The sequence below is a fragment of the Phyllostomus hastatus genome, unplaced genomic scaffold (assembly GCF_019186645.2).
Source record: "Phyllostomus hastatus isolate PE091 unplaced genomic scaffold, TTU_PhHast_1.1 phas_contig_118, whole genome shotgun sequence".
Classification (NCBI taxonomy): Eukaryota; Metazoa; Chordata; class Mammalia; order Chiroptera; family Phyllostomidae; genus Phyllostomus; species Phyllostomus hastatus.
Window position 1 is genome coordinate 7,564,689 of NW_025333543.1, and position 12,038 is coordinate 7,576,726.

Below are 12,038 nucleotides of genomic sequence, written 5' to 3' on the forward strand. Positions count from 1 at the left end.
TTTCCTGCCTGGTGCTGATGGCAGATCTGTGTGAGAGCCAAGGCTGGGCAGGACCCTGATTCCCCCTTGCAGAACCAATTCCTGATCTCCCTACCCTGCTGGCCTCAATGGAATATGGTCCTGGGAGCCAGTCAATTTTGTCTCTCTGAGAGAGGTGCACAATTGGCCCTTTTGGAGTTTCTCTTCCTGTCTTCTTCCTATACAGGGTTCTTGAGCCTGTCCTGCCTGTTTTGCAGAGCTTCTCTGTTAGATGCAGTGCTTGCAATACTGCAGAAGATGGGAGGTAGATATGTCCTTTCCTTCCCAGAGATTTGAACTCTAAGGGGGAAGAGGGCTCTGCCTGGCTATAAATAATTTCAAGTGCTCAACTCTTGCCTACCCAGTTCCCAGACCACTGCCCTCACAGCAAACACAGTCCTGAATACTACACTGTGTACAGCCCCCAGCCTGCCAGCCATGTCAGGACGAGGCCCAGAAATCCCTTTGCTGTATAAATTTCTGATGTCTCTGCCCAGCTATATTCAGTGAAAGCAAACCATGCTTTCAACCTTGTCCACTGTTGGCAGGGCAGCTACTCACAAGGTCCCAGCCCAGCATGCTTCAGCTCCCCCTTTAAAAAGTCTCTCCATGGCATAACTACTGCAGTATCAAGTCATGGTTCAGTTTTCCACACACACCACCTCTCCAAAAAGCCAAAAGTATTTCGTGGTCATAGATGACTGCAGCCTGCCTCTGCCCAACCCAGGTGTGGCCCCTGATCCACATGGGGGATAGAATCCCTTTTTCTCTCTGGCACTCTCCCAGTTGGTATTTCGTGCTGCAGGTATGGGCATACTGCTCACTTTGTGTGTGTAGCCTGGATCTCCCCAACTTCATATACCCTCCCAAGTCACTCCAAGCCTGGGTCTGGGAGTTCCCTACCTGGGAGAGGAGGGAGCCACAATGCTGCAATTACTGACAAGTCTCTCCATGGCTGCAAGCACCATTCACGCCTATAAAATCTCCTTACTGCCCATTGTAAGGCATCTTCTGTAATCCTTGGCTTCCAAACTTCATATCAGCTAAGATTCCATTGGTTGTTCAGGTTATTTGTCAGAAGACCAGCCAAGAATCTGAGTTGGGGGCAAGTGGACTCAGCTTCCACCAACTTGGCCGACATCTCCTCTGAAGAGACTGTTTTTTACTCCATTGCATGTTCGTGTGTCCTTTGTCAAATATTACTTGACAATAAAGGCATGGGTTTATTTCTGGGCTCTCTGTTCTGTTCCATTGACCTATATGCCTGTTCTTATGCCAGTACCATACTGTTTTCATTACAGTTGCCTTGTAGTATAGTTTAGTACCAGGGCTTGTGATACATCCAACTTTGTTCTTCTTTCTCAAGATTGATAAGCTATTTGGAGTTTTTTTTGGCTCCATGTAAATTTTTGGAATATCTGTTCCAGATCTGTAAAATACACAATTGGTATTTTAATAGAAAGTGTGCTGAATTTATAGATTACTTTGGGTATTAAGTATATTTTAATGATGTTAATTCTTCCAGTCTGTGAACATAATATATGCTTCCACTTATTTGTATTGCCCGCAATTTCTTTCTCCGGTGTCCTATAGTTTTTCAAGTACAGGTCTTTTACTTCCTTGGTTAAATTTATTACTGGAGTATCTTATTATTTTTATTGATGTTGTGATAGTAAATGGGTTTTTTCTTAGTTTCTCTTACAGTTCATTGTTGGGGTATAAGAATGCCTTTGATTTCTGAATACAGACTTTGAATCCTGGTATGAATTCACTTCTTAGGTCAAGTAGTTTTTTGGTGGAACCTACAGGATTTTCTATGTACACTAACTATCATGTCATCTGCAAATAATGGATGCCTTTTATTTCTTATCTGATTGCTGTGCCTAGAACTTCCGGTACTATATTGATTAAGAGAGGTGAAAGAAAACATCCCTGTCGTGTTCCAGATTTTAAGGGAAGCACTTAATTTTTGCCCTTGAGTATGATGTTGGCTGTGGGTCTGTCATATGCGGCCTTTATTACATTGACATGATTTCCTTTATTCCCTTTGCTAAGGTTTTTATCTTAAATGAGTGCTGGATTATACCAAATGTTTATTCTTTATCTACTGGCATGATCATATGCTTTTTATCCTTCATTTTGTTTATGTAGTATATCAGGTTTGATATGCAGATACTCTGGCTTCTTTTAAGATCATGTAAATCTTTTTACCTTTTACTACTAATCTAGTTTTAAATATTGTTCTAAATCCTTTATAACTGTTTTATATTTGAATCTCCCATATTTAAATTGAGACATTTTATTTTTGGAAATATCTTTTAAAAAGTTTTAAAGTCATTTGGAAGATATCTGATAAACTCATTAAAAGGAAAACCTTACTGAAGAATTGAGGAAGAAAAGGATGCTGTGATCTTGGTATACAAAAGAAGGCATGAGGATGTGTGAGACATTTATCACATATTTAATTTCAGTCTATAGCCCAGATTCCATCCTTAAGAAATGAAGGGACTTTTAAAAAAATGGTTTTATACCAAATAAAAAGAAAAACAGAAAGAGGACGTGTGTGAGCATAGTACTCATGTGCTAGAGGCTATGTTTGTAAGGTTGGTATAGTATCTTTCCTATTAGTCATGGATAATTTTTAATGATGTACATAGACTTAGATAGTTTATGTTTGTTAAATTCACTTGAGTTATTCTAATTTGCTAGCAGTTTTTCAGGAGCATATAAATCAAGTCCCATACTCAAGCACAGGTGCCAAATCTCTAAATCTTATAAACTGTCCCATACAGCAATTCTCCCTAAACTCTTCATGGGATGTTAATAAAAGTTATATGGGAGAAAAAGGAGGGATATTCAGAATTTAGTTTAAAACAGTCTTTCCATGACTTTAGAAGATGCAAAGGAGACTGCATCTTTTAGGCTGGGAAGCTCTAAGGTGCTGGGGGAGGATGATTGTTTATACTAAAAAGTTCAGCATGTTAACACATATATGTACAAACATTAATATGCATGACAAAGCAAAACTGTATACTCGCAATTTACATTATAACTTCAGAGTCCTTGTGCTAAATCCAAGGTAGTAACAAAATTTATCAAAAGCAAGGCCTCAAAAAAATACACAGATTTACATTTTCAAGCTGAAGGCAGTCAAACTACCCCTCATCCTCCCAAAATAGAAATGTTTTTTGTGTCCCTATTTGTAAAAATTATTATTTTTCCAAGGCAAGTAGTAGCAAGTGAAGTGCTTTGACACGCTGCCAGCCTTCACAGTGATTTAAAAGCATGGTCATGGCACTGCTACAAACCATAATTTTAACAGGGTTGGAAGCTGCCCTTTTGTAACAGGGATATACATATATGGACTTAAGCATGGGCCTGTTATAGAATTCAATGCAGGCATTAATCCATTTATGGTATGGAATTTTTAGTTTCAGCCAGCTCTACACCAATCAGAAATTCTTTGAACAGATGTATGCTATATTCAAATAACATTTTTCTCGTAAAATGAAAGTGTTTTATTGGAAGGATTCATCAAAGACAAGACAGAATAATTCTATTATGTACATGATAACTGATCTATGGTTCCAAAATTACTATCCTTTCAATATAAAATAATTGGCTATAAACTTCTTGAAATCTTGGGTTTATGTCTTATATTTCATTAATATTTATTATCTCTAAATACTACTTGAAAGTATGCCCAGAAGGTTGTAGTTCTTATTTAGTAAGTGTTTGGCATCCTCAATCTTCTATTTTCCTCTAGTCTTGTAATCACTAGTGCATTAGAGAAGGGGTAAGCTTATAGTTAAAGGACCCCACTGTCCACAAAGATGTCAATATCACAAAAGTACCACACTTTACAGAAGACACTCTCATGTACTCTGACATTCACTGGTCATAAGAGTGTACGCCTGGGTTCTAGTTTCTGCTCTGCCATGTAGAAAGGTGGTGGTGATGAAGGTTTTGGCAAGCTCTGAGTCCAAATTCCAGCACTGCCATCTCTAAACCATGTCTTTGGTAAGTTATTTAAGTCTTTGATTTCTCACATATAAAATGGGAAAACTACCACTTATCTCAAAGGTAAATCAGGTACATAAAATGTAGTAAGCCAAATTTTAAGATGGTCTTTACTACCTTTACTCCCCGGTGTTCCTTTCATGATTATGTTACTTTATATGGCAAAGGACATTATCCAAGTTCACCTAATCTAATCACACAAGCAAAGAGTTTTCTTTGGCTGACAGCAGAAGAGGAGGTCCGAGAGCTTTGAGGTACAGAAAGGAGTCTAAGAACTGTTGTTCGCTTTGAAGATGGGGGTAGCTCTGTGCAAAGGAATGTGAGTGGCTTCTGAAGGCTGAGAGCCAGCCCCTGGCTGATAGAAAGCAAGAAAACAGGGACCTCAGGCCTATAACCAAAGAAAATCAATTCTACCAACATCAGGAATGAGTCTGGAAGCAGACTTCCCCTAGAGTTTCCAAATAAGATCCCAACCTGGCCAACACCTTGATTTCAGCCTTTTGAGATCCTAAGCAGAAAATCTAGATAAGCCTGCCCAGACTTCTGACCTAAAGCATAAACAGATATTGAGTTAATTAACAGGTATTGTTTTAACCTGCTAAATTTGTAATAATCTGTTTCGCAGCAATAAAAAGCTATTACAAGTGATTGTTGGTGTGCAGCACATAGGAAAGGTTCACAAATTATATTCTTATTAATAACTCATAAGCTCAAATAAGTGATTTTAACTTATTTGGGTTTTAGTTCTTCGATCTGTAAAGTGAGGTGTGGCTAGCTAAGTGATAAATTCCACTCTAAACTTCCTTAAGCTGAGAATTCATTTTTAGCTTTTTGCAACTGTTGCCATACCTGCTGGACCTCCTCCATTCACTCCCCAGATCCATTCAGTACCCTTCATTACCCCATGCTGCACCCCAAGAGGCTGACCTCCAAGGAATGCAGCAGTGGACTACCTTGTCACTGTAACGGAAGGAACCGGCAGGATATCCAAGTGATGAACAGTCAGGTCTGAGTATTTATTTCCTGGCTTCCAACAAGTGTACAAAGTGCCAAGGGGAAAAATAATCCCTTACTTGGGGAGGGGTGTGTGGAAGCAGGGAAAGAGGGTGCTATCAACTGAACTGTGCCCCTCCACCCCAATTCAATTTGTATGGTAAGGCCCTAACCCTCGATGTGACTATAGTTGGATATAGTGTTTTCAGGAGGTAAATAAAGTTATATGAGGTCATAGGGTGGGATCTTAATCGAATGGGACTCGTGGCCTTATAACAAGAGGAAGACAGAGAGATGTCTTTCTTTCCATGTGCTCACACTGAGGAAAGGCCATGTGAGGACATGACAAGAAGGTGGCTGTCGATATACCAAGAAGAGGTTCCTCACCAGAACCCAACCATGCTGGCATCCTGATTTTGGACTTCTAGTATCTAGATATGTAAGAAAATAAATTTCTGTTGTTTAAGCCAACAGAGTCTATTGTACTTTGTTATAGAAGCCTGAGTGGACTAATACTGAGAGCAAGGAGGACTTCTCAGAGGTAGTGCTTCAGCTGAGATGTAAAGAATAGGAAAGACATTTTGTTTCTTGGTGGTTAGATGTAGTGTCTTTCCAGGCATAGGAAACATGCAACAAGGCACAGAAATTTTAGGTAGCAGCATCTACACAAGCTGTTGGAGTACAAGGTGCTTGGAAGGGAAATGAGAAGGGAGGCTGGAAAAGACAGCTGAGGCCAGTCATTGAGGTTTAACAACAAATGCCCAAGACTTTGCTTAAAGGATCAAGTTCAGTGGGATAGCACACAAGATTCTTAAGCTTTTGGGAAGTATATAACAGTATTCACATTCAAAAGACCATTCTTGTGTCTGTGTGGAGGGACAGACCCATAAAAATGGAGAATAATTTAGCTCTGGCTTTCACATTGTGCCTCATGAAGCTCCAAAGTTCCTAATAGTGAAGAGTCACCATAAAGATGAAGGAGATAAGTGGGCAGGGTCCTGGGACCCCCAGGACCACGTTAATTACAGCAGTTCTGTGGCCTTAGGACCTGGAATCTTCGATACACTCAGAACAACCAGTCTAGAATATTTTACTTCAAAGACTATGGAAAATGGCTCATCTGAATGTCAAAGGCACTGCCCACAAAGCCTTCGAGTTGTGGTGGAAAAAGGGGAATCATTAAGAATTCTGAGAAAAATGTGTCTGGACTCCTGCTAGGAAGAAGACAGCATTAGTACCACATGGATGGGCCCAGGCTAGACTGGAGGTCATGCCAAAGCCCTTGTTTTTCATGCCTCTTAATATATTTTCAGACTACACCTAGACATATTTATGATTCTGTGTGGAAAAGTTTTTTAAAAAGTGATTTTCATACCACAGAGATCTCTTGTCTGACATATTTTTTATCTCAAAATATCAGATTATAGTGAACAGCAATAGAAAAATAATATAGAGCAAGCAAAAATCACTATAAACTAACCTTCTGGTTTGAAGAAAAGATGCTGTCAGGAATGAAGTTTTTGGCATCTGTACAGAAGAGCTAAAAAGACTATTTTAAGATTGTAGAAACAGACGCATTGATACTTGAACAGACTGACAACTGTAAGAAGGAGGAGGGCACTGGATGAAAAAAGGTGGAGGGATGAGCCAAAGAATATGTATGCATGACCCATGGACATGGGCAATGATATCGGAACTGCCTGAGGGGGTGCATGGGTGGAGGTGGGCAAAGGGGGAAAAAGTGGGGACAACTGTAATAGCATAAACAATAAAATACTGTAATAATAACTAAAAAAAGATTGTAAAGTAAGAACTATGCCCAGCAGAGGGCAGTGCAGCTCACCAGGAAGGTACTATGAGTACAAGAGACAGGTGCATATATTAGGAGCTAAAATATACTAATCCTTGAAAACTATTTTGTGTCTAGTGCGACTTTACTTTTCTAATACATGTCAGACATATTGCCTAACTGCTATGTCCCTTGAAAAGGTAGCATAGGGATGAGCTATTAAAGTCTTATAATTTAAAAACTACCTGGAAAATTTTAGCTCCCTAAAAAACAGAGAACTGTATCTTCATTTCTAGAAGGGCTGAAGTTTCTGTTGCCTTCACTATTTAAAACAACTGCCTTCATTTCCTAAATAAGTTAGCTTTTAAAAGAGTCTAATATCCCCACTTTATTTTTCTACAGTCTTCTTTAACTTATGCTGTACATAGCCCCAATAGCTGATAAGATTTTTTACTCTAGATAGTTGCCTATAGAAACAGTCAGTACAGAAGTGGTTCGTAAGTAAGATTCATTCTAACAGGCAGCTGCCATCCTAATAATGTATAATTAATTGTATTTATTTTTTCCTTCTAACAATAATGTGCTGATTCTAGCTTTGAACAGCCTTATGAGCTACCATTACTGTCCTGACTGCCACTAATAAACACCATCTATGTTCTTCATTAGAACAGGTTTTAAATACAATGTTAGGTTCATATGATATATAATATTATTTTTAATAACATGCAAGATCTTTACAGAATTCACATTTTTTATCTACATTTGTCCTTCATATATACACATAATTCTTTTTTTAGAGATTTTATTTATTTATTTTTAAAGAGGGGAAGGGAGGGAGAAAGAGAGGGAGAGAAACACCAATGTGAGGTTACCTCTCATGCGCCCCTACTGGGGACCTGGCCTGCAATCTAGGTGTGCCCTGATTGGGAACTGAACCAGTGACCCTTAGGCTCACAGGCCAGTGCTCAGTTCACTGAGTCACACCAGCCAGGGCCAGACAAAATTCAAATCAAGACATTGGCAATGAATTATTATTTATTATTATTATTATTATAAATTCAAGTACTTCAAAGTTTTTCAGCATTAAATTTACAGCTGAAAATTTTGAAGAGACTCAGATTCAAGTTTCCTGACAATCTGGATCTGAATGTTTAATTCATCATTCATACTTACTGTTTATTGCAAATATTCAGATAAGATATGCAAAGTTACCCATAATTATAAAAAGACTAAAAATTAAATTAATAAACATTCCTGAGATTATCACAAATTTGTCACTCAAAAAAGAGACATACTCAGTATTCTATACTCATAGGAAATCTGTAGGGCAGCCAATAAATCAAATAATTCTAAATATAGTTACTATGGCCCAATTAGCTCAAACTTAATGACAGGAATACAGAATAGCTTTATGTTTTATTTATTTCTCAGAAAAGAATGTAACAGATCTGCAATTTAGCAACCATGCTAAAGAACTTTTAAGAGATTTCCACTCTCTGAGGAAACAGTGCCAAAGAGTAGAAATTCCTAATGTGGTTGTAGTTTTCAAAATATTACCTCCAGAAGTGCAGTTCAAATCCTTCACATTTTTCTTTGCACTTTAAACAGGGGGCTCCAAATCCTTGCTCATGACCTAAGCCCATCTGTTAAGAAGAAAACAATATGGATTTATTATTACATGTTTGAAAATCTAAAAAATTCAATAAATTACACTTCTAATTCCACTTACCACTCCTGTTTACAAAACTTTCAAACAAATCTTTCATGAGTATCACACTGTTTAGTCAATCAATGACTCCCAGGTATGTACATGGCAACTCCATGTACATACATACTTGTATTCTTATTGCTTTTGTTCATAAAAAGAAAAGCATCAAAATAAAACCATATGGAAGACAACAAATATTGTGATTTGTAAAAAGTCATGAATTGTTATCTTTGGGCACTACATGCCCCTGTGTACAATAGGTACAAGGAGCTTAGAAGGTAAGCCTGTCTGCAAATGACATTATTTTGCCGAAAATAATGAATGAGTAAAGATTTTAGGCTTTACACTAAAAATATTATTTTATAGTTTATATTTTTACACTAAAAATATTATTTTATATTTTATAATAAATATAACAATAGCAACAACAAACATATCGGATACCACGGAACTGGGATAAACATTAATCTCATAACCTGATAATTAATGCTTATAGAGTAGATGATATTATTCTCCATTTTAGAGATAAACAACCCTGATTCCTGTGCTTTTATGCCTAGGTAGGGGTGGGGGCATTACTATTGCTTTTATTATGGCAAAACAACTTTTTTCTTTATCACATTAAATAATAATTCTCAGGAAGGTGCTGATACATGACCTGAGGTGGGGAGGAGAACACGAGGGAAAGTCACAAGAAGGCAATGTAAGCTCTTTTTCGCAACTATTGATATCAAAGTAAAAAAGATCAAAAAAAGATTTTGTATAGCGCATTGGCAAAAAATAAGTTATTTTGTGTTTTAAATATCACATCAGTGCCCTGGTTGCTGTGGCGCAGTAGACTGAGCACCGGCCTGTGAACCAAAGGGTTGCTGGTTCAATTCCCATTTGGGGCACATGCCTGGGTTACTAGCCAGGTCTCCAGTAGGTGGTGTGTGAGAGGCAACCACACATTGATGTTTCTCTCCCTCTCCTTCCCTTCCCTTCTGAAAATAAATGAATAAAATTTACTAAAAAACTCACATCAGTCACAACTGAGAAATTCATTATCTGCTACTATCTGGAGTGATACTTCAAGACAGAAAAGTAACGTATTTTTTTTCAATGGCACCCTTTTGTAACCTTACCAAGTTATGTTTGTCAATAAGCATTCAAAAACACCACTAACTTTTTCCTTAAAATATCAGCCTGACCACGCCCTGAAGTTTAATAATTAATAAACAGGAAGACCTTCCTTTTTCTTTTAATTAAAGCAAGTAAACCCTTCCTGTGTGTGTGTGTGTGTGTGTGTGTGTGTGTGTGTGAAGAAAACCACCATGTCCTCTTTCTATAACTAAGGGCATATTCAAAACCAACTGGTCCACTCAGCTGCTTAGGAGAACCCATGTTATTTTAAGTCAGACTATCTGAGGCACGCTTTCTAATGGTGATAAAAATCTGTCCAACATTAACTAAACTTCATTACTTTTGCCATGTCTACATTACCAATTTTTAAAACAATTTTAATTCTCTAAATCATATGTTTAACTTTAACATTAGAATACACTTTTCTTCTTTTGAGGAATCCAATTGTTTCCTTGTCACTGATGATCATAGTTACAGTACAGAAAAAAAAAATGGGCTAAGCAAAAGCCAGGGAGAGATGGCTACTTAAGGTTTTCAGTCTTTCATAATGTACATACTTACAGAGTTTTCTCTGATACCCATAATAAAATGAACAGTATATCTAAAAAGGTATATTCTTCTTCAATCCCTTTCTCCATTAAAGAGAATTAACAATCCTAAATTCACCTGTTGTATGGATCTGCTTCATACTGTGTTTCATGCATCTCCTACTAAACTCCAATCCGAAATGAAAATTAAGATTATATTATTAAGGCTGAATCACACAGCTCAGCTTAAATCAACTGGTTTTAAACTCCTTTATATATAATTCACAGTAAGAAATATATTTTGTCTGGTGACAAAGAAAATACATACATACAAACTTATGTGTGTATTAGTATGTTTAAATTCTGAAACAAAGACGTACTGGCTTAGATAATAACTGGGACTGAGTGTGCTTCTGCCTCTAAATCAAATCACCACCTAAACAAATTTTTGCGTGCTTTTAAATCTGAATCCCCTGATCTGAAAAACATTGGGCTTAATAAAATACTACAAGTATACTGAAACAATATTATTGTGTTTTTCATTTCTGAATGAAACTTGGAAGCTCAGCTAATATCGCTAGAACCTCAAATAACATTTTACACTATGGCCTCAGTGTAGCTCACTGATTTACAAAGTCAGCCTTGGAAAGGAACAAGTTGTTTCTTTCCCATCTGTTTTTTATCTCCCTAAAATGGTTATCAAATTATTTACTAGAATTATTAAAACTGGAAGTATTCCATGAACATCTGCTTTTTATTTTTTAAATTATATTTTATTGATTATGCTATTACAGTTGTCTTGATTTTCCCCCTTTGTCCACTCTCCACCCAGCGCCCCCCACTACCTCAGGCAATCCCCCCACCATTGTTCATGTCCATGGGTTATACGTATAATTTCTTTGGCTACTATTATTTTCTGTACTGTACTTTACATCCTTATGGCTATTCTGTAACTACCTATTTTGTTCTTTTTAATCCCCTCACTGCTTCACCCATTCCCCCTCTTCCTCCTCCCATCTGGCAACCTTCTGGTAACTAACTTCTTTTCTCTTATTGTAAGAGTCTCTCTTTATTTTTAACCTTTGGCCTTTTAATAATGATGTGTCTTGCAGTGGGCCTCTTTGCATCCATCATAATTGAGACTCTCTGCACTTCCTGGAATTACATGTCTATTTCCTTCACCAAATTAGGTAAGTTTTCTTTCACTACATTTTTCAGATAGATTTCCAATTTCTTACTGTTTCGCTTCTCCTTCTGGCACCCGTATGATGTGAATGTTGGATCTCCTGAAGTTGTCCCAGAGGCTGTTTGTACTATTCTCTTTTTTTTTAACTCTTTTTTCTTGTTGTTCTGCATGGTTGTTTTTTGCTTCCTTATGTTCCAAATCATTGATTTGATTCTTGGCTTTATCCATTCTGTTGTTGTTTCCCTGTAAATTGTACTTTATTTCAATTAGTGTATCCTTCCTTTCTGACTGGTCTCTTTTATGCTGCTGAGGTCCTCACTAAGTTCTTGAGCATCATTACAACCAGTGTTTTGAACTCTGCATCTGATAGATTCTTTATCTCCATTTGGTTTAGCTCTTTTTCTGGAGTTTTGGTCTATTCTTTCATTTGGGCCATGTTTCTTTGTCTCCTCATTTTGGCAGCCTCCCTGTGATCATTTATATGTATTAGGTGAACTTGCTTTGACTCCATGTCTTGGTAGTGTGGTCTAATGTAGAAGTGTACCTGCACGGTCCGGTTTCACAGCCTCCCCTATCACCCAAGCTGGGTATTTGAGGTGTGCCCTTTGTGTGGGCTGAGTATACCCTCCTCTTGTAGTTGAGCCTTGGTTGCTGTTGGCATATCAATGGCAGGGA

At 37.6% G+C, this 12,038-nt stretch overlaps 1 protein-coding gene across 1 annotated transcript in view; it reads right to left on the reverse strand.

Annotated features, from left to right (window-relative positions):
- TES (testin LIM domain protein) overlaps positions 1-12,038 on the reverse strand; it is a 62,121-nt gene that overhangs the window by 23,452 nt on the left and 26,631 nt on the right. The window contains exon 2 of the mRNA XM_045848039.1: positions 8,378-8,463. Coding sequence (XP_045703995.1) covers positions 8,378-8,463 — 86 coding nt within the window. The remainder of the gene's footprint in view (positions 1-8,377; positions 8,464-12,038) is intronic.